Source organism: Oncorhynchus nerka, linkage group LG19 (genome assembly GCF_034236695.1).
Source record: "Oncorhynchus nerka isolate Pitt River linkage group LG19, Oner_Uvic_2.0, whole genome shotgun sequence".
Classification (NCBI taxonomy): domain Eukaryota; kingdom Metazoa; phylum Chordata; class Actinopteri; order Salmoniformes; family Salmonidae; genus Oncorhynchus; species Oncorhynchus nerka.
The window spans coordinates 15,473,309-15,496,647 of NC_088414.1; the positions used below are offsets into that span (position 1 = coordinate 15,473,309).

At 45.0% G+C, this 23,339-nt stretch overlaps 1 protein-coding gene across 1 annotated transcript in view; it reads right to left on the reverse strand.

The window, feature by feature from the left end:
* Positions 1-438: 438 nt before the first annotated feature.
* LOC115101101 (rho guanine nucleotide exchange factor 28-like) overlaps positions 439-23,339 on the reverse strand; it is a 128,861-nt gene continuing 105,960 nt past the window's right edge. The window contains exons 36-37 of the mRNA XM_029620296.2: positions 20,674-20,995; positions 439-2,658 (exon numbers count right to left, since the gene is read on the reverse strand). Of these exons, the coding sequence (XP_029476156.2) occupies positions 2,480-2,658; positions 20,674-20,995 (501 nt within the window). The 3' untranslated portion in view covers positions 439-2,479. The remainder of the gene's footprint in view (positions 2,659-20,673; positions 20,996-23,339) is intronic.

The window sequence follows — 23,339 nt, forward strand, 5'->3', positions numbered from 1 at the left end:
GGGCTGTTGTATATCTTATTCATGTTTAGGGAGACAGGCAGGCATGTCATACTAACCTTAGAGCCAGCGAGTGAAGCGATGCACCTGCTGGCTTGCCACCTGCCACCTCTGGCACCTGTGTGTCGATTCATCAAGGTGTCTGTGTTTGTACGTGTCTATATAGGGCGGATGACTGGGCCAGCTGAACACTATCTATCCCCACATAACATATTCCAATAACAGGCACGTTCAAACCACTGACTGGTATACAGAACTCTCTCAGTCAATCAACATGACTGAGGTAGTGTTACAGTGTACTGAACTGAAAGGGATGTCAGTTTGGTGGGTTTACCCATAGAATTTGAATGAATTCTCAACCTATTCCTATGGTTTTACCCTCCTGTTACATTCGTGTTTCAGAAGAAGCTGTATTATAACAATACAAACATCAAACACATATAAATTATTTGCATTTATATTCCACGATATCTAATAGAGAGTAATGATGTAAACAAGACAATGTACATAACCATATCTCCGTGTTATGATGCACTACAGACCAATCCAACGTACAACATAACATAACCTAACAAGGAGTACTATAAAACAGCGATAAAGCTCATCGACTATAAATAAATGAAGGCAGTGAAATATACACATAAAAGTAAATTGACTGTATCACATAGTATCGACAACAAACATCTGAACATAACCATTGTGCTGTTTTATATGTACGTCGATGAAGCTACCTATTACAATACCCTTGTGTATAACTAGATACTACGGCCGACTACCAAATGGCACAGTATTCTCTATATTTTTCACACTTTTGACCAGAGCCCCCATAGGCCATGGTCAAACCTGGAGCACTATATAGGGAATAGTTAACCATTCAGGACACACCCTACAATGTCTTTTAGGTTTAACGTTTTATTTTTATTTTTAATGGTGGCTGCAGGACAGCTAAAGGCTGTCTTTCAGGACATCTCAATGGTCATTAAAAAACAAAACATATTGTCACTAAAGTAGAACATGAATATTCAAGTGCAATGGTACAGCTCTTAGTAAAAAAAAAGCAAGGTCACCTCTTAAGTGCGTACAAGATTAATTTCATCAGTCACCCTTCAACCATAGCTTACTACCCCATTACAATATCATTGCCGTGCATCACATTGTGAAGCTTTTGCTAAAAAGATGTGAGGCATCACAATGTGGTGCATATAAACTGATACCAGGCTGACTTCCCAACTACTACTGACACATAGACTTTGCTAATATAGTAACTATATGTCAGACAAAATCCTAAATGACTGAACACCAAGTACAAGAAACAACATGCTATGAAATATGTGCCTTGATGAAAACAATGTAAAAAAAAATAAAAGCAATTAAAGAATCATAAAAAACAATTTAAAGAAAATAAAGAAAATGGACATATTTGGTATCATTCACATCCAAAGTATTGTTTACATATAGAGTGCACTCTGTCACAGATGTAATACTTTAAAGTTCATTGAACATACAGTATAGGAATGTTTCTGCCCTATGGTTTTTGACCCCGATATGCAGTTGACCCTAATAAAATCTGTACTTCATCATATAGGCGGTAGTAGTGCAGTGTACGCTACTGTATCATTGATGGATTGCTATAGTCACAACATTATTCCTTAAAATCACAAGTCCTTCAGATGAAAACAAAGGCGTAGCCAGACAGGCTAAGAAACACACCAAATCCCTTCTGATCATGGCATTTCACCTCATCCTTCACATCTAATGTGTATGCCGCATCCCGCATCCCAGTTTATTCCGCCACTAGACAATCAACCACAGACCGACTGTAGAGATTCAGCCTTTCTAGTGATATCTGACCCTCTGCTCTCTCTTTTTCCCCTGTGGTAACAGAGTAGACACCATTTCATTTGGGGAGAGCCTAATAAATAGCGCTGGACGGATGGGGACTAAAGGACAAGGGAGGGACAGAGAGAGGTAGACTGAAGCAGACTTAGGGCAGTGTGGGCCAGGGAAACAGAGAGATGGAGACTGATACGGGGGTGAGGAAAAAGGGGGAAGGCACTGCAGTAGGGTTGGGCAGGGGAAACAGAGAAATTGATTATGTCAATGGAGGGCCTCAGGCACAAAGGCCCGGTGGCAGCCCTGGAGCTGAACTCTAAACAGAGACGGATACACACACACTGTACATTCATGGACAAGTATAAACATATAGCAGTATAAAAGTCTCTCTCACAGGCAACACTTGGAGACACATATGGAGGGCACCTGGCACAGAACACGGAGGGCAGAGGGGCAAAGCATGATGGGGAAGGGAGATTACTTTATATGTGCCAGATCTGGTTCTTCTTAAAACCTGGCCTAGCTATTTACTGTCCAGTCTGAGCCATCAAAGTCAATCCAGTCTGTGATTCTGAGCCTTCCTAAATCCATATCAAGTCTTTTGAGTCCTGGATTTGAACCAGAGGGTTTAAGGTCTGTCTGTCCAGCGTCAGAGGTACACAATGTTCTCCTCTCCCCCCTCCTCCCCATCCCCACTCTCCGTCTCCAGGGGGACCAAGGAGGAGAGGACCAGTTGGTGGTCGCCATGGTGAGGTGCACCCTGATACTGTCCAGGCACAGTTGCCGTCGAGGACCACGTCTCCCTCACATAGCTGTGTGTGTTTAGATCTGTATGGGTATAAATACATTATGTTTATATTCATTCATATTAAAGAGATAGTTCACCCATAATACAAAATGACACATATTACAAAATGCCACAAAAGTATCTACAAGTGAAGCAAAACAAAATGTTACTTATAGATGATTTGAACATACTGCGAAAAATGCTAATATTGGTCCCATGACTTGAATGGGATTTGTGCCACAAATGCTAAAACGTTAGCAAGTGGAAACAGTGCCAGGGAAACTAATCCAAAGCATGGATTGCTGTCATACCTTGTCAATAGGAAACCATTATGTAATTTGGATGAAGTATCCCTTTAAGCAATTAATCATAGATATTAATCATAGATATTCAAACTTAACCAACCACCAGCATTAAAGGCCCAGTACATGATTTCCCTGTGTTTTATATATATTTCCACACTATGAGATTGGAATAATACTGTGATATCGTGAAAATTATGATAATGCCCTTTTAGTGTAAGAGCGGTTTGAAAAGACCACCTGAAATTGGTGGGATGGAGTTTTGGCCTGGCTGGTGACATCACCAGGTGGTAAATTAGTTAATAGACCGATAAAAAAAGAGAGTTCCAATAACAGCTAGTTTTCAGTTTTCCCCGCCCCACTCAGACCACTCCCAGACAGTCCTAGCTAGTGCTAAGCGATTAGTGCTTTTTGAAGTTGGTTTCGGTTAGAATATTTCTTTGAATCATTAAATGCACTATGTATTATGTGGGTTGAATGCTGTAACGGCTCATCATTTATTAACCATTCAACGTACTTTACTTTTTTGTCATTTTTTGTACTTTTACCCCTTTTTCATGATATCCAATTGGTAGTTAACAGTCTTATCTCATAGCTGCAACTCCTGTACGGACTCGGGAGAGGCGAAGGTCGAGGGCCATGCGTCCTCCGAAACACGACGCTGTGTGCCAAGAAGCAGATTTCGGTCGCCAGTTGTACGGTGTTTCCTCCGACACGTTGGTGCGGCTGGCTTCCGGGTTAAGCGAGCAGTGTGTCAAGAAGCAGTGTAGAACATTGATTCATGTCACACTGCTCGCTTAACCCGGAAGCCAGCCGCACCAATGTGTCGGAGGAAACACCGTACAACTGGCAACCGAAGTCAGCTTGCAGGCGCCAGGCCCGCCACAAGGAATCGCTAGAGAGCGATGGGACAAGGACATCCCGTCAGGCGAAACCCTCCCCTAACCCGGATAACGCTGGGCCAATTATGCGCCGCCTCATGGGTCTCCCGGTTACGGCCGTCTAGCCTAGTGCATCACACCCAACGTAGCATTGCGGACTTCTCCATTGACAATGATTGACTTCCGCTGGAACCCAAAGAGTTTCATGCATCTGGTGGACATGAGGTGAAAGAAACACAGACCGGACAAGTAGCCACGCGATGGATCATAGTAATTTTAGTTCATTATAACGTTTTCTGCCATAAACTATGTAGAATGTTGTAGAACATCTATTGGAAAATCCCTACTACATTGCACCGTTCGGGCATTATCTGATTTATCTCTAGAGAAAATGCAGTGCAAGGTGCACATTGAGCTCACAGAAAAAAACGGAACGAAATGGAATTGAAATAATTGAACCGACGTCGGTCAATTTGTTAAAAAAATCATCAACATTTTGGTTAATCGCGTAGCACTAGTCCTACTAAAATTGTTGCTTAAGCTTTTTTGTTTATTTTGTACCATTTTAATTGAAAACAATTAAAGATATTTAATTGTTACCCAGAAAGTATTGAGATAAACCTTTAACTATCTCTCTCACATACAACAGCCAGACATGAACAATAATAATTTTAAACGAAACACACAGAGCCAGAGGAGAGAAGGGAGGAGGGAACGACAAAGGAGAAAGTGGGATGAAGAGAAACCGAACAGGAAAGAAAATATAAAATAATAGAACAGCTAGCTAGATAAATAGCCCATCAGGATGGACCCGGCTGACTGCCCACTATAATGAGCTCATCCTAAAGTTGTTGAGCCTCATCCATCTCCTCTCTAACTACATACATCAACCACCGCAGCTGTGTGTAGGGGGGTGTGTGTGGGGGTGTGTGTGTCATACATCAACGACCGCAGCTGTGTGTGGATGTGTGTGTGTGTGTTATACATAAACCACTGCAGCTGTGTGTGTGTGTGTGTGTGCGTGTGTGTGTGTCATACATCAACCACTGCAGCTGCATGCAGTAGTGTCCTGTTTCCTCTCAGCACAAGAAATTCAATGAATAACACAGCCTCAGTTCAGCCATTGATAACATCTCTTTTCTCTTTTACTTAAAAAAGAGTTTCACTGACTGTTGTCATTTTGGCACTGTCATCATTATCATTAGGAACAAAAATGACACCTGCAGGCCCAGATGGGGCCCTCAGAATGAGGAAGGAGGGAGAGTGTGTGTGTCTCTGTGTTTGTGTTGATGTGTGCATCGCAGGAGGCTTCTGAGGGGAGGACAGCTCATAATAATGTCTGGAACGGAGCAAATGGAATGACATCAAAGAAATGGAAACCAGGTGATCAATGTATTTGACACCATTCCACCTTTTCCGCTCCAGCCATTACCACAAGCCTGTCCTCCCCAATTAAGGTGCCACCAACAACCTGTGGCGTGCATGTAGTTGTGCATGTGTGTATGTACGTGCACACGCAAGTGTGTGCTTGTGTGTGTGTGCATGCGTAGGACAGGTGCATAGCCATGGCCTTGGAGTGAGTGAATGGAGTGTTCGACCATTAGGTGGGGTGAGTTACATCCAGAGGGGTGGATACTGTCTAGCAGTAGAGCTGGTGTGCTGTTGTGGCTGTGGTAAAAGATGGTGTGGTCTATAAAATCGCCTTATTGTGTTCCCACAGGAATTGTTTTATTTGAATTTAACCTTTATTTAACTTGGCAAGTCAGTTAAGAACAAATTCTTATTTACAATGACAGCCTACCAGGGAACAGTGCCTTGTTCAGGTGCAGAATGACAGATTTTTACCTTGTCATCTAAGGGATTTGATCCGGCAAACCTTTCAGTTACTGGCGCAACGCTCTAACCACTAGGCTACCTGCCGCCCCAGAATGTGTTTGACTGCCTGAATACCACTGGTGTGTGTGTGTGTGTGTGTGTGTGTGTGCCACTGTTAGCCATGATCTTAGGTTTTTCACTGGGTTCTGATAGACGGGGCTGTACTGTAAAGTCATAGGACACAGACTTTCTTACTAGTCACTACACTCCTCACAGGGACATGGGTCAGACTGATCGGAAGGCTACAAGAAATGGAGGCCATTTTGGAAATGTAATAGAAGGGGATTACTGTTCAAATCAGTGACATAAAATGCAATGGGATATTTTGAATGAATTTAACACCAAGTGTAATGTCAGGAGGCTTGTCAATTCATTAAAAGGCCAGTGAATCAGGATTATCTTCACACTAAGGGACACTCACAGAACTACAATGAGATTCTATTTCTATGGGTCCAGGACAATAACTCACTACACCGTCATACTGAGCACTGATCTTCATAGCTTTCATCACATCTTTCTTTTCAGAAGCAAACTAGTATTCTGGTACATTACTTATTTTCAAAAGGCCATAATTATTCAACAGCTAGGCGAGATGAGAATATCTGATTGGAATCAGTGGATCAAAAGTCGTTTCAGGAAATTCAATCTTTCCAGTTTTTCCATTATCACTGTGCAGGAGTACATTATGGAAATCCTGAGAGAAGGAACAATCCCAAAGGCCCTGTGTGAGGGAGCAGAACAGTCCACACCTGGAGGAGAGGATGAGAAATAGAATCAAACTTCTGATAGCTCTGAGCAAGATATGGAGGATTTCCATCTGAAATAAGACCTTTTTTGGATCAAATACTAGTTAAATAAACGCTATAGAAAAAAATATTCAAGGTGAGATATTGGTTTCCTGGAAGCTATTCTAGTTGTGGGATATGAGAGTTCTGTAATGTGGGATCGTATACAGACTCAGAGTGGACTAATACAGTATACCACCAAATACAATGCATTAAATAGTAATGAATTATGTATTGTGGTTAGATCTTATACCGTCTATGAGATCAATAGAAGGTAAGAAGGTGAGATACACTGTATATACAAAAGTATGTGGACGGGATTCTGTTAGATGACTAATGTGGTGTAGATGGTCGAGCGGCTTCACTGTAAGTATAATGTATGTTTTATATGTGACCCATTTCAGGAAACAAGGCGTATGTCGCAAGTTACGACTTCACAGAAGAGCCATTTATTTGAATGTTGTTGTTTTTTTGGTCAAAATGCGTTTTTAGGCAGAAATGCCTTCTGGAACATGTGAACTTTCATGTGCCTTAATAACAAACTTGTATGCAATCTGCAATACAAATAAAATAGTTAAATTACGAACCATGTTGGTTAAGCCACAGAAACCAACCTTCCCACTAGCCATGATTGGCTGAGATAATGAGTGGGCAGAACATACCGAGAGAGGAGTTTGGATTGGTCTTCCATATAGAAGGCATCTGTCTATTTGAGCGGGTCAGTCTGTGTTGGTAATCCTGTTGAACGCAGATATAACACGTGTCTAATTTTGACAGAAAGTGGTTTCATTTCAAGCTAAAGTGTACTGTTAGCTAGCTAGCTCCCTAGCTAACGTTACGTGTATGACATTATCATTCGTGTCCCAGAGCCGTTTGCTTTGCTAGTTAGAGCCTAATGTTAGCTAGCTAACGTTGATCCTGGTTGGTTAGCTCCCAGCAGATTCATGCAGGGTAGTAATGACATGATTTGACACTATGTCCATTGTTGTTTAACTAGCTAACGTTAGCTGGTTGGCTCGTTAGCTAACATTACGTGACGTGTGTGTGATCTTACACGTTGTTTACCTAGCTAGGTTCATTGTTTACCTAGCTAGCTACTTGTCTTAAGCTAAAGTGTACAACACCCGTTGAATATGGCCGGGGTTAGTAAACGTTGGCAAAAAAAGAGTAATGAAATTGTTGCCAGCAGAGCTAGTTAGGCTGTTTTCATGTTATCCAGAGGTAAACAAATCATTGGCCGGAGCGTCAAGTGTGCGATCTGAACGCTCCGAGCGAAGCGAGAAGGGTGGTGCTGCTAAAGCGATCTGAACGATGTTGAATGGGTGTAGACAAAGAAGAGCTCTTCACTAGATACCAAACATTCAAAGGCCTTTTTCTCAAAAGTAAGTTTACAAGTTTATCAACTTTGAAAGCAGAATTACTTTCCAATTTTTCCTCAAAAATGCAGTGTATGATATACCATTTTGTAGCTCTGGGTCTCTACTTTTGCTACATAAGACCCTTCAAATGACTGGATTTGGCTACCCGTTGCACACATGTGTATAAATTCAAGCACACAGCCATGCAATCTCCATAGAGAAACATTGGCAGTAAAATAGTCTTACTGAAGAGCTCAGTGACGTTCAACGTGGCACTGTCATAGAATGTCACCTTTCGACAAGTCAGTTTGTCTAATTTCTGTCCTGCAAGAGCTGCCCCAGTCAACTGTAAGTGCTGTTATTGTGACGTGGAAAAGTCTAGGAACAACAATAGCTCATAGTTCTTGTTACTTACAACCTGCTAATCACATTAGCCTACATTAGCTCAACCGTCCCATAGAAGGGACACTGATCCCGAAGAAGTTTTAATTTGAATTACAAGCCCTTAAAACTTCTTATGGCTGCAGGGGCACTATTGAGTAGCTTGGATGAAAGGTGCCCAGAGTAAATGGCCTGCTCCTCAGTCTCAGCTGCTAATATATGCATATTATTATTCATATTGGATAGAAAACACTCTGAAGTTTCTAAAACTGTTTGAATGATGTCTGAGTATAACAGAACTCATATGGCAGGGAAGAAGAAATCCAAACAGGAAGTGAGAAATCGGAGGTTGGTATATTTTCAACCCATGCCCTATTGAAATCGCATTCGGAAATGAATGAAGATTCACTTCCTAGGGCTTCCACTAGATGTCAACCGTCTATAGAAACTTGAATGAGGCTTGTACTGTGTTGTGGGACTGAATAAGAGGGGAATGAGTCAGGCTACTGTCAGAGAGACATTTCCTGGTCACACGCATTCCACATGATATCGACTTGCATTCAGTTCCAACCGGAATTCTCCGGTTGGAACTGAAGATTTATGATAAAAACATCCTAATGATTGATTCTGTACTTAGTTTGAAATGTTTCTACGGCCTGTAATATAACTTTTTGAAGTTTTTGTCCAAAGAAATGGTCGAAGATTGGTTGAAGATGTCCCTCTAGTGGTGTGGGGGCTGTGCTTTGGCAAAGTGGGTGGGGTTATATCCTTCCTGTTTGGCCCTGTCCGGGGGTGTCCTCGGATGGGGCCACAGTGTCTCCTGACCCCTCCTGTCTCAGCCTCCAGTATTTATGCTGCAGTAGTTTATGTGTCGGGGGGCTAGGGTCAGTTTGTTATATCTTGAGTACTTCTCCTGTCCTATTCGGTGTCCTGTGTGAATCTAAGTGTGCGTTCTCTAATTCTCTCCTCTCTTTCTTTCTCTCTCTCGGAGGACCTAAGCCCTAGGACCATGCCCCAGGACTACCTGACATGATGACCCCTTGCTGTCCCCAGTCCACCTGGCCGTGCTGCTGCTCCAGTTTCAACTGACCTGAGCCCTAGGACCATGCCCCAGGACTACCTGACATGATGACTCCTTGCTGTCCCCAGTGCACCTGGCCGTGCTGCTGCTCCAGTTTCAACTGTTCTGCCTTATTATTATTCGACCATGCTGGTCATTTATGAACATTTTAACATCTTGGCCATGTTCTGTTATAATCTCCACCCAGCACAGCCAGAAGAGGACTGGCCACCCCACATATGCTCTCTCTAATTCTCTCTTTCTTTCTCTCTCTCGGAGGACCTGAGCCCTAGGACCATGCCCCAGGACTACCTGACATGATGACTCCTTGCTGTCCCCAGTCCACCTGACCGTGCTGCTACTCCAGTTTCAACTGTTCTGCCTTATTATTATACGACCATGCTGGTCATTTATGAACATTTGAACATCTTGGCCATGTTCTGTTATAATCTCCACCCGGCACAGCCAGAAGAGGACTGGCCACCCCACATAGCCTGGTTCCTCTCTAGGTTTCTTCCTAGGTTTTGGCCTTTCTAGGGAGTTTTTCCTAGCCACTGTGCTTCTACACCTGCATTGCTTGCTGTTTGGGGTTTTAGGCTGGGTTTCTGTACAGCACTTTGAGATATCAGCTGATGTACGAAGGGCTATATAAATACATTTGATTTGATTTGACCAGCACCAGCGTTTGGAAAGGTGTACCAAACGCGCTAACAAAAGTAGCTAATTGGACATAAATAACGGACATTATTGAACAAATCAAGCAGTTATTGTGGACCTGGGATTCCTGGGAGTGCATTCTGATGAAGATCATCAAAGGTAAGGGAATATTTATCATGTAATTTCTGGTTTCTGTTGACTCCAAAATGGCGGCTAATTGTATTATATTTCTGAGCGCCGTCTCATATTATTGCATGGTTTGCTTTTTCCGTAATGTTTAAAAAAAAATCTGACACAGCGGTTGCATTAAGGAGAGGTATATCTATAATTCCATGTGTATAACTTGTATTATCTACATTTATGATGAGTATTTCTGTTGAATCGATGTGGCTATGCAAAATCACTAATGTTTTTGGAACTAGTGAATGTAACGTGCCAATGTAAACTCAGATTTTTTTATATAAATATGAACTTTATCAAACAAAACATACATGTATTGTGTAACATGAAGTCCTATGAGTGTCATCTGATGAAGATCATCAAGGGTTAGTGATTCATTTTATCTCTATTTGTGCTTTTTGTGACTCCTCTCTTTGGCTGGAAAAATGGCTGTGTTTATTCTGTGGCTTGGTGGTGACCTAACATAATCGTTTGTGGTGCTTTCGCTGTAAAGTATGTTTGAAATCGGACACTGTGGTGGGATTAACAATAAGATTACCTTTAAAATGGTATAAAATACATGTATGTTTAACCAGTTGAAGCTAGGGGGGCGTGATTTCATTATTGGATAAAAAAACGTGCCCGTTTTAAGCGCAATATTTTGTCACGAAAAGATGCTCGACTATGCATGGAATTGACAGCCTTGGAAAGACAAAACTCTGACGTCTCCAAAACTGCAAAGATATTATCTGTGAGTGCCCCAGAACTAATGCTACAGGCGAAACCAAGATGAAACATCAAACAGGAAAAGAACAGGATTTTTGACGCTGTGTTTACTAACGTGTCCTTATATTGCTGTGAATATGCTGTGAACGAGCTTAGTCGCTCTGCCGTTCATCCAAGATGTCTGCAGCATTGTGGCGTATTTGTAGGCATATCATTGGAAGATTGGCCATAAGAGACTACATTTGCCAGGAGCCCGTTCGGTGTCCTTTGTCTACGTTGGTGCGTAACTCTCAGTGGCAATAATTTTACCATGCGATACAGACAGAGAGGTATCGTTCCTGGAAGTGTGCATCATTTCTTCCGGCGCCGACAGAGATGGCCGCCTCGCTTCGCGTTCCTAGGAAACTATGCAGTTTTTTGTTTTTTTACGTGTTATTTCTTACATTAGTACCCCAGGTCATCTTAGGTTTCATTACATACAGTCGAGAAGAACTACTGAATATAAGATCAGCGTCAACTCACCATCAGTACGACCAAGAATATGTTTTCCGCGACGCGGATCCTGTGTTCTGCCTTACAAACAGGACAACGGAATGGATCGCCTGCAGCGACCCAAGAAAACGACTCCGAAAAAGAGGGAAACGTAGCGGTCTTCTGGTCAGACTCCGGACAAGGGCACATCGTGCACCACTCCCCAGCATTCTTCTTGCCAATGTCCAGTCTCTTGACAACAAGGTTGATGAAATCCGAGCAAGGGTAGCATTCCAGAGGGACATCAGAGACTGCAATGTTCTCTGCTTCACGGAAACATGGCTTACTGGGAAGACGCTATCCGATGCGGTGCAGCCAACGGGTTTCTCCACGCATCGCGCCGACAGAAACAAACATCTTTCTGGTAAGAAGAGCGGCGGGGGCGTATGCCTCATGACTAACGAGACATGGTGTGATGAAGGAAACATACAGGAACTCAAATCCTTCTGTTCACCTGATTTAGAATTCCTCACAATCAAATGTAGACCGCATTATCTTCCAAGAGAATTCTCTTCGATTATAATCACAGCCGTATATATCCCCCCCCAAGCAGACACATCGATGGCTCTGAACGAACTTTATTTAACTCTTTGCAAACTGGAAACCATTTATCCGGAGGCTGCATTCATTGTAGCTGGGGATTTTAACAAAGCTAATCTGAAAACAAGACTCCCTAAATTTTATCAGCATATCGATTGCGCAACCAGGGGTGGTAAAACCTTGGATCATTGTTACTCTAACTTCCGCGACGCATATAAGGCCCTGCCCCGCCCCCCTTTCGGAAAAGCTGACCACGACTCCATTTTGTTGATCCCTGCCTACAGGCAGAAACTTAAACAAGAGGCTCCTACGCTGAGGTCTGTCCAACGCTGGTCAGACCAACCTGACTCCACACTCCAAGACTGCTTCCATCACGTGGACTGGGACATGTTTCATATTGCGTCAGATAAAAATATTGACGAATACGCTGATTCGGTGTGCAAGTTCATTAGAACGTGCGTTGAAGATGTCGTTCCCACAGCAACGATAAAAACATTCCCTAACCAGAAACCGTGGATTGATGGCAGCATTCGCGTGAAACTGAAAGCGCAAACCACTGCTTTTAATCAGGGCAAGGTGTCTGGCAACATGACCGAATACAAACAGTGCAGCTATTCCCTCCGCAAGGCTATTAAACAAGCTAAGCGTCAGTACAGAGACAAAGTAGAATCTCAATTCAACGGCTCAGACACAAGAGGCATGTGGCAGGGTCTACAGTCAATCACGGACTACAAGAAGAAACCCAGCCCAGTCACGGACCAGGATGTCTTGCTCCCAGGCAGACTAAATAACTTTTTGCCCGCTTTGAGGACAATACAGTGCCACTGACACGGCCTGCAACGAAAACATGCGGTCTCTCCTTCACTGCAGCCGAGGTGAGTAAGACATTTAAACGTGTTAACCCTCGCAAGGCTGCAGGCCCAGACGGCATCCCCAGCCGTGCCCTCAGAGCATGCGCAGACCAGCTGGCCGGTGTGTTTACGGACATATTCAATCAATCCCTATACCAGTCTGCTGTTCCCACATGCTTCAAGAGGGCCACCATTGTTCCTGTTCCCAAGAAAGCTAAGGTAACTGAGCTAAACGACTACCGCCCGTAGCACTCACTTCCGTCATCATGAAGTGCTTTGAGAGACTAGTCAAGGACCATATCACCTCCACCCTACCTGACACCCTAGACCCACTCCAATTTGCTTACCGCCCAAATAGGTCCACAGACGATGCAATCTCAACCACACTGCACACTGCCCTAACCCACCTGGACAAGAGGAATACCTATGTGAGAATGCTGTTCATCGACTACAGCTCGGCATTCAACACCATAGTACCCTCCAAGCTCGTCATCAAGCTCGAGACCCTGGGTCTCGACCCCGCCCTGTGCAACTGGGTACTGGACTTCCTGACGGGCCGCCCCCAGGTGGTGAGGGTAGGCAACAACATCTCCTCCCCGCTGATCCTCAACACGGGGCCCCACAAGGGTGCGTTCTGAGCCCTCTCCTGTACTCCCTGTTCACCCACGACTGCGTGGCCACGCACGCCTCCAACTCAATCATCAAGTTTGCGGACGACACAACAGTGGTAGGCTTGATTACCAACAACGACGAGACGGCCTACAGGGAGGAGGTGAGGGCCCTCGGAGTGTGGTGTCAGGAAAATAACCTCACACTCAACGTCAACAAAACTAAGGAGATGATTGTGGACTTCAGGAAACAGCAGAGGGAACACCCCCCTATCCACATCGATGGAAAAGTAGTGGAGAGGGTAGCAAGTTTTAAGTTCCTCGGCATACACATCACAGACAAACTGAATTGGTCCACTCACACTGACAGCGTCGTGAAGAAGGCGCAGCAGCGCCTCTTCAACCTCAGGAGGCTGAAGAAATTCGGCTTGTCACCAAAAGCACTCACAAACTTCTACAGATGCACAATCGAGAGCATCACCGCCTGGTACGGCAACTGCTCCGCCCTCAACCGTAAGGCTCTCCAGAGGGTAGTGAGGTCTGCACAACGCATCACCGGGGGCAAACTACCTGCCCTCCAGGACACCTACACCACCCGATGTTACAGGAAGGCCATAAAGATCATCAAGGACATCAACCACCCGAACCACTGCCTGTTCACCCCGCTATCATCCAGAAGGCGAGGTCAGTACAGGTGCATCAAAGCTGGGACTGAGAGACTGAAAAACAGCTTCTATCTCAAGGCTATCAGACTGTTAAACAGCCACCATTGAGTGGCTGCTGCCAACACACTGTCATTGACACTGACCCAACTCCAGCCACTTTAATAATGGGAATTGATGGGAAATGATGTAAATATATCACTAGCCACTTTAAACAATGCTACCTTATATAATGTTACTTACCCTACATTATTCATCTCATATGCATACGTATATACTGTACTCTACATCATCGACTGCATCCTTATGTAATACATGTATCACTAGCCACTTTAACTATGCCACTTTGTTTACTTTGTCTACATACTCATCTCATATGTATATACTGTACTCGATACCATCTACTGTATGCTGCTCTGTACCATCACTCACTCATATATCCTTATGTACATATTCTTTATCCCCTTACACTGTGTATAAGACAGTAGTTTTAGAATTGTTAGTTAGATTACTTGTTGGTTATCACTGCATTGTCGGAACTAGAAGCACAAGCATTTCGCTACACTCGCATTAACATCTGCTAACCATGTGTATGTGACAAATAAAATTTGATTTGATTTGATTTGATTTGAAGAGATATGTGAAAAACACCTTGAGGATTGGTTCTAAACAACGTTTGCCATGTTTCAGTCGATATTATGGAGTTAATTTGGAAAAAAGTTCGGCGTTTGGATAACTAAATTTTCGTTTTTTTTGGTAGCCAAACGTGACGCACCAAACGGACCGATTTCTCCTGCACAAAAAGTCTTTCAGGAAAAACTGAACATTGCTATCTAACTGAGTCTCCTCATTGAAAACATCAGAAGTTCTTCAAAGGTAAATTATTTATTTGAACGTTTTTGCTGGTTTTTTGAAAATGTTTTGACTAACTAAATGATACGCTAGCTATCAGTACTGTTACACAAATGCTAGTTTGCTATGCTTGAGAAGCATATTTTTGAAAATCTGAGATGACAGTGTTGTTAACAAAAGGCTAAGCATGAGAGCTAGCATATTAATTTCATTTCATTTGCGATTTTCATGAATAGTTAACGTTGCGTTATGTTATTGAGCTTGGGGCTATGATTACGCTACCGGATCCGGCATGGCTCCACGCAAGAAGTTAAGGAATTTTAATTATGAGATTTCTGTTGTTTTGAATTTGGCGCCCTGCACTTTCACTGGCTGTTGTCATATCATCCCATTAACGGGATTGCAGCACAAAGAGGTTTTAACCAACAATGCTTTAAGAAGTTTAACCTCTTGCTCCTACTCGGGATGCTTGCGTCCCATCTAGAGCTCTGGAAATGCAAATGCGCTACGCTAAATGCTAATAGTATTAGTTCAAACTCAAACGTTCATTAAAATACACATGCAGGGTATTGAATTAAAGCTACACTCGTTGTGAATCCAGGCAACAAGTCAGATTTTTAAAATGCTTTTCGGCGAAAAGCATGAGAAGCTATTATCTGATAGCATGTAACACCACAAAAGACCCGCAGGGGACGTAAACAAAATAATTAGCATATTCGGCGCTACACAAACCGCACAATAAAATAGAAAACATTCATTACCTTTGACCATCTTCTTTGTTGGCACTCCTAGATGTCCGATAATCACTATTGGGTCTTTTTTTGATTAAATCGGTCCATATATAGCCTAGATATCGTTATATGTAGACTGTGTGATCAACGAAAAAAAAAAGTGTTTCATAACGTAACGTCATTTTTTTAAATTCAAAAAGTCGACGATAAACTTTCACAAAACACTTCAAAATACTTTTGTAATGCAACTTTAGGTATTAGTAAACGTTAATAAGCTATCAAATTAATCACAAGACGAAGTATATTCTATAGCTGTCCGTCTGGAAAAATGTCCGTGTAGAAACTAAACCAAAATAATCCGGTCCGAGACCTGAAGAACTGCGCTGCCTTGCATCTGTTTGACCAAGAAAAAAATAGTAGGCAAATGACAAGACTCTAGACACCGTGTGGAAGCTGTAGGTACTGCAACCTCAGCCCCATTAATTGTGGTTCACCTTTATCAATGGGTTCAAGTCACGCAGGGATATATTTTTCCATTTTCAGTGATCTGATTTTCCTGCGCTTTCCGATGAAACGCACGTTATGTTATAGCCACAGCCGTGATTTAACCAGTTTTATAAACGTCTGAGTGTTTTCTATCCACACATACTAATCATATGCATATACTATATTCCTGGCATGAGTAGCAGGGTGCTGAAATGTTGCGCAATTTTTAACAGAATGTTCAAAAAGGTAGGGGGTAGGAGTAACAGATTAAGTAAAAAACAGAAATTAAAAAGGAAAAAAGTATTAAACAGCAGCAGTAAAATAACAAGCAAGGCTATATACGGGGGGTACCGGTACAGAGTCAATGTGAGGGGGCACCAGTTAGTCACATGGATGGGGCTGTAGTGGAGCAGGTCAAGAGCTCCAAGTTCCTCTGTGTTCAAATCACTAAGGACCTATCATGGCTCAAACACACCAAACTAGTCGTGAAGAGGGCACGGCAATGCCTCCTGCCCTCAGGATGCTGAAAATATTTGGCATGGGCCCTCAGATCCTCAAAATGTTCTACAGCTGCATCATTGAGAGCATATCGACCGGCTGTATCACTGCTTGGCATCCGACCATAATGTGCTACGGAAGGTAGTGAGCATGGCCCGGCCAAGTACATCACTGGGGCTGAGCTCCCTGCCATCCAGGACCTCTATACCAGGCAGTGTCAGAGGAAGGCCCTAAAATTTGTCAAAGACTCCAGCCACCCAAGTCATAGTATGCTCTCTGCTACCGCACGGCAACCGGTACCGAAGCGCAAAGGCTGCTGAACAGCTTCTACCTCCAAGTCATAAGACAGCTAACCAGTTAATCAAAATGGCTACCCTGACTCTCTTGCCCCGGCTCTATGCACATTCACTGGATTCCCATTCATGGGATTCCCCATTCCCCCCCCCCCCCCACACACACACATACATTGACGTCACACACACTCCGAAATATAATAGACACACTTTCACATACTGTACACTACTGCTACTCTGTTTATTATCTATCCTGACTACCTAGTCACTTTTATCCCTACCCACGTGTACAGTACATATTACTTCAATTTTCTCGTGCCCCTGCACATTGACTCGGTACCAGTACTCCTTGTATATAGTCTTGTTATTGTATTACTTTTTAACTATGCATTGTTGGGAAAGGGCTCGTAAGTTAGCATTCCATTGTCAAATCTACACCTGTTGTATTCGGTGAATGTGAAAAATAACATTTTATTTGATTGATTTGAACACCCGTCAATCCTGCTGGCCAGTCAGATAACATACTGTACATCTCTAGCTGGACAGGAGCCGTGCATTATGGGGACTTTCTGGGGTCGCAGAGGGATGCATTGTGGGTAAGATGTCAGGTATGATCAGGCCCTGTGGTAGATGGGGTTAGAAGTATCCACACCTCTGTCTTCGTGACAAGAGACTGTGATTCTACGGTGGCTCATGTGTGGTCAATAACAGTAGGGGATAATAAGGCTATCGATGGAGAGAGAGATTGTGCTCTGGTCGCAATCTTTAGTAAACAATGCAGCAGCCTGTTTTGCTGATATTTACTATAGCGAAAACCATTAAACAGAACAGGGCTCCGGGCAGCCGAGCGGAAATGGAGGAAAACTCGCCTCCCTGCGGACCTGACATCCTTTCACTCCCTCCTCTCTACATTTTCCTCTTCTCTCTCTGCTGCTAAAGCCACTTTCTACCACTCTAAATTCCAAGCATCTGCCTCTAACCCTAGGAAGCTCTTTGCAACCTTCTCCTCCCTCCTGAATCCTCCTCCCCCTCCCCCCCCCTCCTCCCTCTCTGCAGATGACTTCGTCAACCATTGAAAAGAAGGTCGACGACATCCGATCCTCGTTTGCTAAGTCAAACGACACCGCTGGTTCTGCTCACACTGCCCTACCCTGTGCTCTGACCTCTTTCTCCCCTCTCTCTCCAGATGAAATCTCGCGTCTTGTGACGGCCGGCCGCCCAACAACCTGCCCGCTTGACCCTATCCCCTCCTCTCTTCTCCAGACCATTTCCGGAGACCTTCTCCCTTACCTCACCTCGCTCATCAACTCATCCCTGACCGCTGGCTACGTCCCTTCCGTCTTCAAGAGAGCGAGAGTTGCACCCCTTCTGAAAAAACCTACACTCGATCCCTCCGATGTCAACAACTACAGACCAGTATCCCTTCTTTCTTTTCTCTCCAAAACTCTTGAACGTGCCGTCCTTGGCCAGCTCTCCCGCTATCTCTCTCAGAATGACCTTCTTGATCCTAATCAGTCAGGTTTCAAGACTAGTCATTCAACTGAGACTGCTCTTCTCTGTATCACGGAGGCGCTCCGCACTGCTAAAGCTAACTCTCTCTCCTCTGCTCTCATCCTTCTAGACCTATCGGCTGCCTTCGATACTGTGAACCATCAGATCCTCCTCTCCACCCTCTCCGAGTTGGGCATCTCCCGGCGCGGCCCACGCTTGATTGCGTCCTACCTGACAGGTCGCTCCTACCAGGTGGCGTGGCGAGAATCCGTCTCCACACCACGTGCTCTCACCACTGGTGTCCCCCAGGGCTCTGTTCTAGGCCCTCTCCTATTCTCGCTATACACCAAGTCACTTGGCTCTGTCATAACCTCACATGGTCTCTCCTATCATTGCTATGCAGACGACACACAATTAATCTTCTCCTTTCCCCCTTCTGATGACCAGGTGGCGAATCGCATCTCTGCATGTCTGGCAGACATATCCGTGTGGATGACGGATCACCACCTCAAGCTAAACCTCGGCAAGACGGAGCTGCTCTTCCTCCCGGGGAAGGACTGCCCGTTCCATGATCTCGCCATCACGGTTGACAACTCCATTGTGTCCTCCTCCCAGAGCGCTAAGAACCTTGGCGTGATCCTGGACAACACCCTGTCGTTCTCAACTAACATCAAGGCGGTGGCCCGTTCCTGTAGGTTCATGCTCTACAACATCCGCAGAGTACGACCCTGCCTCACACAGGAAGCGGCGCAGGTCCTAATCCAGGCACTTGTCATCTCCCGTCTGGATTACTGCAACTCGCTGTTGGCTGGGCTCCCTGCCTGTGCCATTAAACCCCTACAACTCATCCAGAACGCCGCAGCCCGTCTGGTGTTCAACCTTCCCAAGTTCTCTCACGTCACCCCGCTCCTCCGCTCCCTCCACTGGCTTCCAGTTGAAGCTCGCATCCGCTACAAGACCATGGTGCTTGCCTACGGAGCTGTGAGGGGAACGGCACCTCAGTACCTCCAGGCTCTGATCAGGCCCTACACCCAAACAAGGGCACTGCGTTCATCCACCTCTGGCCTGCTCGCCTCCCTACCACTGAGGAAGTACAGTTCCCGCTCAGCCCAGTCAAAACTGTTCGCTGCTCTGGCCCCCCAATGGTGGAACAAACTCCCTCACGACGCCAGGACAGCGGAGTCAATCACCACCTTCCGGAGACACCTGAAACCCCACCTCTTTAAGGAATACCTAGGATAGGATAAAGTAATCCCTCTCACCCCCCCTCCCCCTGAAAAGATTTGGATGCACTACTGTTCCACTGGAGGTCATAAGGTGAATGCACCAATTTGTAAGTCGCTCTGGATAAGAGCGTCTGCTAAATGACTTAAATGTAAATGTAAATGTAAACAGGCCATTAAAACAGTAGCATCCCTTCTAGTGTATATTCAACACGTGGCCCTCATTATAGCTAGTAATACTTTCACCTCACTGGTGTAATGTACATGTCTACATGCACATTACACCAGTGAGGTATAACAGTTGAAACCTGTGAGACACAGACGCAGACAGATGTCAGCTGACACATCAGCAGTTAAATACAGATTAATATGTGTGTGCATCTCTCATCCCTTCCTCCCCTCCTCCTGCGATGACAAATCGTGCTGTAATGAGTTTTGTAAAGATTTTTCAGATCAATGTTCCAACCCATCAGCCATGGGCTCTGAGCCGTGACTCACACGCTGTTGTCCGCCCCAGCCCCCGATGCGCAATAGATAGAGAAAACATAGATTTTTTCTCTCTCCTAGGCGAAAAGGGGCCGGGCTGGTGGGGGGGGGGTCAGGTTTGAGAGGGGGTTTCTTTGCCAGGAGACACTGATTAACTGGGAAAGAAGGACAAACAAGGCCTCACATCTCTACGGAAACTGAGACAGGATGGGAGGTGTGTGTGTGTGGGGTGTGTGTGTGTATCATACATCAACCACCACAGCTGCATGCAGTAGTGTGCTGAATTACATTTGCTTTCACGTGTGTGCACGGTGGGTACAAAGGTCGTGTTTTCTCTCTCACAGGTAGGACTCATGATATCATGTGTTATGACAGACAGACAGACGGACAGACGGACGGACAGACGGACAGACACAGGAGAAAAGAGCCTGTTATATTGCTGATGCCACATGTAGTTATATGGTATTTAGCAGTCAATGACAGATCCCATCATATCATCCTGTGTGTTATCAGTCAAATTCAGCAGAGAAAGCTTGAATTCATCCTGTATTTAGGATTAGTGAATAAACAATCTCTTTAACAGACATGGATTCACACAACTTTACTGAGCTGGGTCTTACCGTTGGGTGTGTGCTCTGTCCCCTGTCCACCTGAGGTTGTGTAGAGGTACCCAGTGACACCGGCACCCCCCGCCCAGCACTGGGGTGTGTTTGTGTCAGGGTGGAGCGTGTGTCTCTGGCTGGAGCGGGCCAGTATGGTGTTCAGGCTGTTGTGGGCTCGAGGGTCATCTCCGTACCTCAGGGTCCCACCTCTCTGGTGCTGCTGTATGTGGTGGTGCATGTGGCGGTTATTAAGCACCTTCGACGTGGTGAACGCTGCCTCGTTGACAAACACTGAGCCGGCGTTGTCAAGATGGACGCCGGACTGACCAGGAAGTGAGTCCTATGGGAGAATAAAGGAGAAGAATTCCATGTTAACACAACTCTGACCATGATGACAGCATGAACATAAACATACAGGGAAACCATTATGCAACACTATGTTATTGTGTACATAATGTTGCTGCTACCGTCTCTTATGACCGAAAATAACTTCTGGACATCAGAAAAGCGATTACTCACCGCGGACTGGAAGAAACGTTTTCCTTTAAGTTCAACAAGAAGGAAAGACCAGATCCACGCTTTTTGCGTGAAGAAAAGACGCCGGAAAAGATTGAGGATCCTTCTGAGAATCCGTAGGCGAGCGAGTAAACTCCCAATGCCTGCCATTCTTCTTGCTAACTTGCAATCGTTAGAAAATAAAATTGATGACCTACTATTAAGATTATCCTACCAACGGGACATTAAAAACTAACATCTTATGTTTCACCGAAATGTGGCTGAATGAAGACAAGGACAATATAGAGCTGGCGGGATTTTCCATGCACTGTCAGAACAGAGACGCTACCTCTGATAAGACGAGGGGTGGGGGTGTGTGTCTGTTTGTCAATAACAGCTGGTGCACGATGGTGCAAGAAGTGTTGAGGTATTTCTTGCCTGAGGTAGAGTACCTTATGATAAGCTGTCGGCCACACAATTTACAAAGAGAGTTGATGATGAGCTAAGTGCCTTTTCTGCTCGTTTCGAGGCAAGCAACACTGAAGCACCCACGAGAGCACCAGCTGTTCTGGATGACTGTGTGAGAACGCTGTCGGTAGCCGATGTGAACAAAACCTTTAAACAGGTCAACATTCGCAAAGCCGCTGGGCCAGACGGATTACCAGGGTGTGTACTCAAAGCATCGGTAGCCATGAAGTGCTTTGAAAGGCTGGTCATGGTTCACATCAACAGCATCCTCCCGGACACCCTAGACCCACTCCAATTCCCATACCGCCCTAACAGATCCACAGATGACAAAATCTCAATCGCACTCCACACCGCCCTTTCCCACCTTGACAAAAGGAACAACTGTGTGAGAATGCTGTTCATCGACTACAGCTCAGCATTCAACACCATAGTGACCACAAAGCTCATCACTAAACTAAGGACTCTAGGACTAAACACCTCCCTCTGCAACTAGATCCTGGACTTCATCACAAGCCGCCCCCAGGTGGTAAGGGTAGGAAACAACATGTCTGCCACAATGATCCTTAACACTGGGGCCCCTCAGGGGTGTGTACTTAGTCCCCTCCCATATTCCATGTTCACCCCTGACTGCGTGGCCAAACAAGACTCCAACAGCATCATTAAGTTAGCTGATGACACAACAGTGGTAGGCCTGATCACCGACAAGACGGCCTATAGGGAGAAGATCGGAGAACTGGCAGTGTGGTGCCAGGACAACAACCTCTCCCTCAATGTGAGCAAGACAGTGGAGCTGATCGTGGACTACAGGAAAAGGTAGGCCGAACAGGCCCCCAGGCTGTAGTGGAGCAGGTCAAAGAGTTTCAAGTTCCTTGGTGTCCACATCACCAACGAACTATCATGGTCCAAACATACCAAGACAGTCGTGAAGAGGGCACGACAAAACCTTTCCCCCCTCAGGAGACTGAAAAGATTTGGCATGGGTCCCCAGATCTTCAAAAGGTTCAACAACTGCACCATTGAGAGCATCCTGACCGGTTGCATCACCGCCTGGTATGGCAACTGCTCGGCATCTGACCGTAAGACGCTACAGAGGGTAGTACAAAGGGCCCAGTACATCACCGGGGCCAACCTTCCTGCCATCCAGGACCTATATAATAGGCGGTGTCATAGGCAGTAAAATTCAAAGATAGCGTAGCAACCGGACGTGTGTTTTGTCTTGTTCCGTGTTAATATAGTTTTATATATTGTTTAAAACTCGTTTTCGTTCGTATATATTTTAATCTCACTTTCCATCTACAGACTGAATATACTCTCCTGCAACCCGACTCACCCAATGTCGGTCAAACCCTGCCAGTCTACACAGCGCGATATCAACCCAGAGCATATCGTACTGCTTTTTCTCTACCACATCTCCGGATTCCTAACGCAAGCTCTGAACCTTTACACAGAATCATCGCAGATAGCTAGCTGCAGTCCAAGTGGCTACTCCTGGCTAACGTCTCTGTCCCGAAGCAAGCACCAGTTGGGCCTAGCTCAAGGCTATCTCCCGGCTTGCCGAAGAGGTCCATCAGCTAATTTGTGGGCTACAATACCTCTTTTGCAAGCTCTTTGGTTGAGACATTGCTAAACATTTTATTCACTGCTTACAGCCTTTACCCTTACCCTACTCCTCCTATCCCCGGCCCACTAGCTGTCTGAATCGCTGTGTCTCCAGCTTAGCC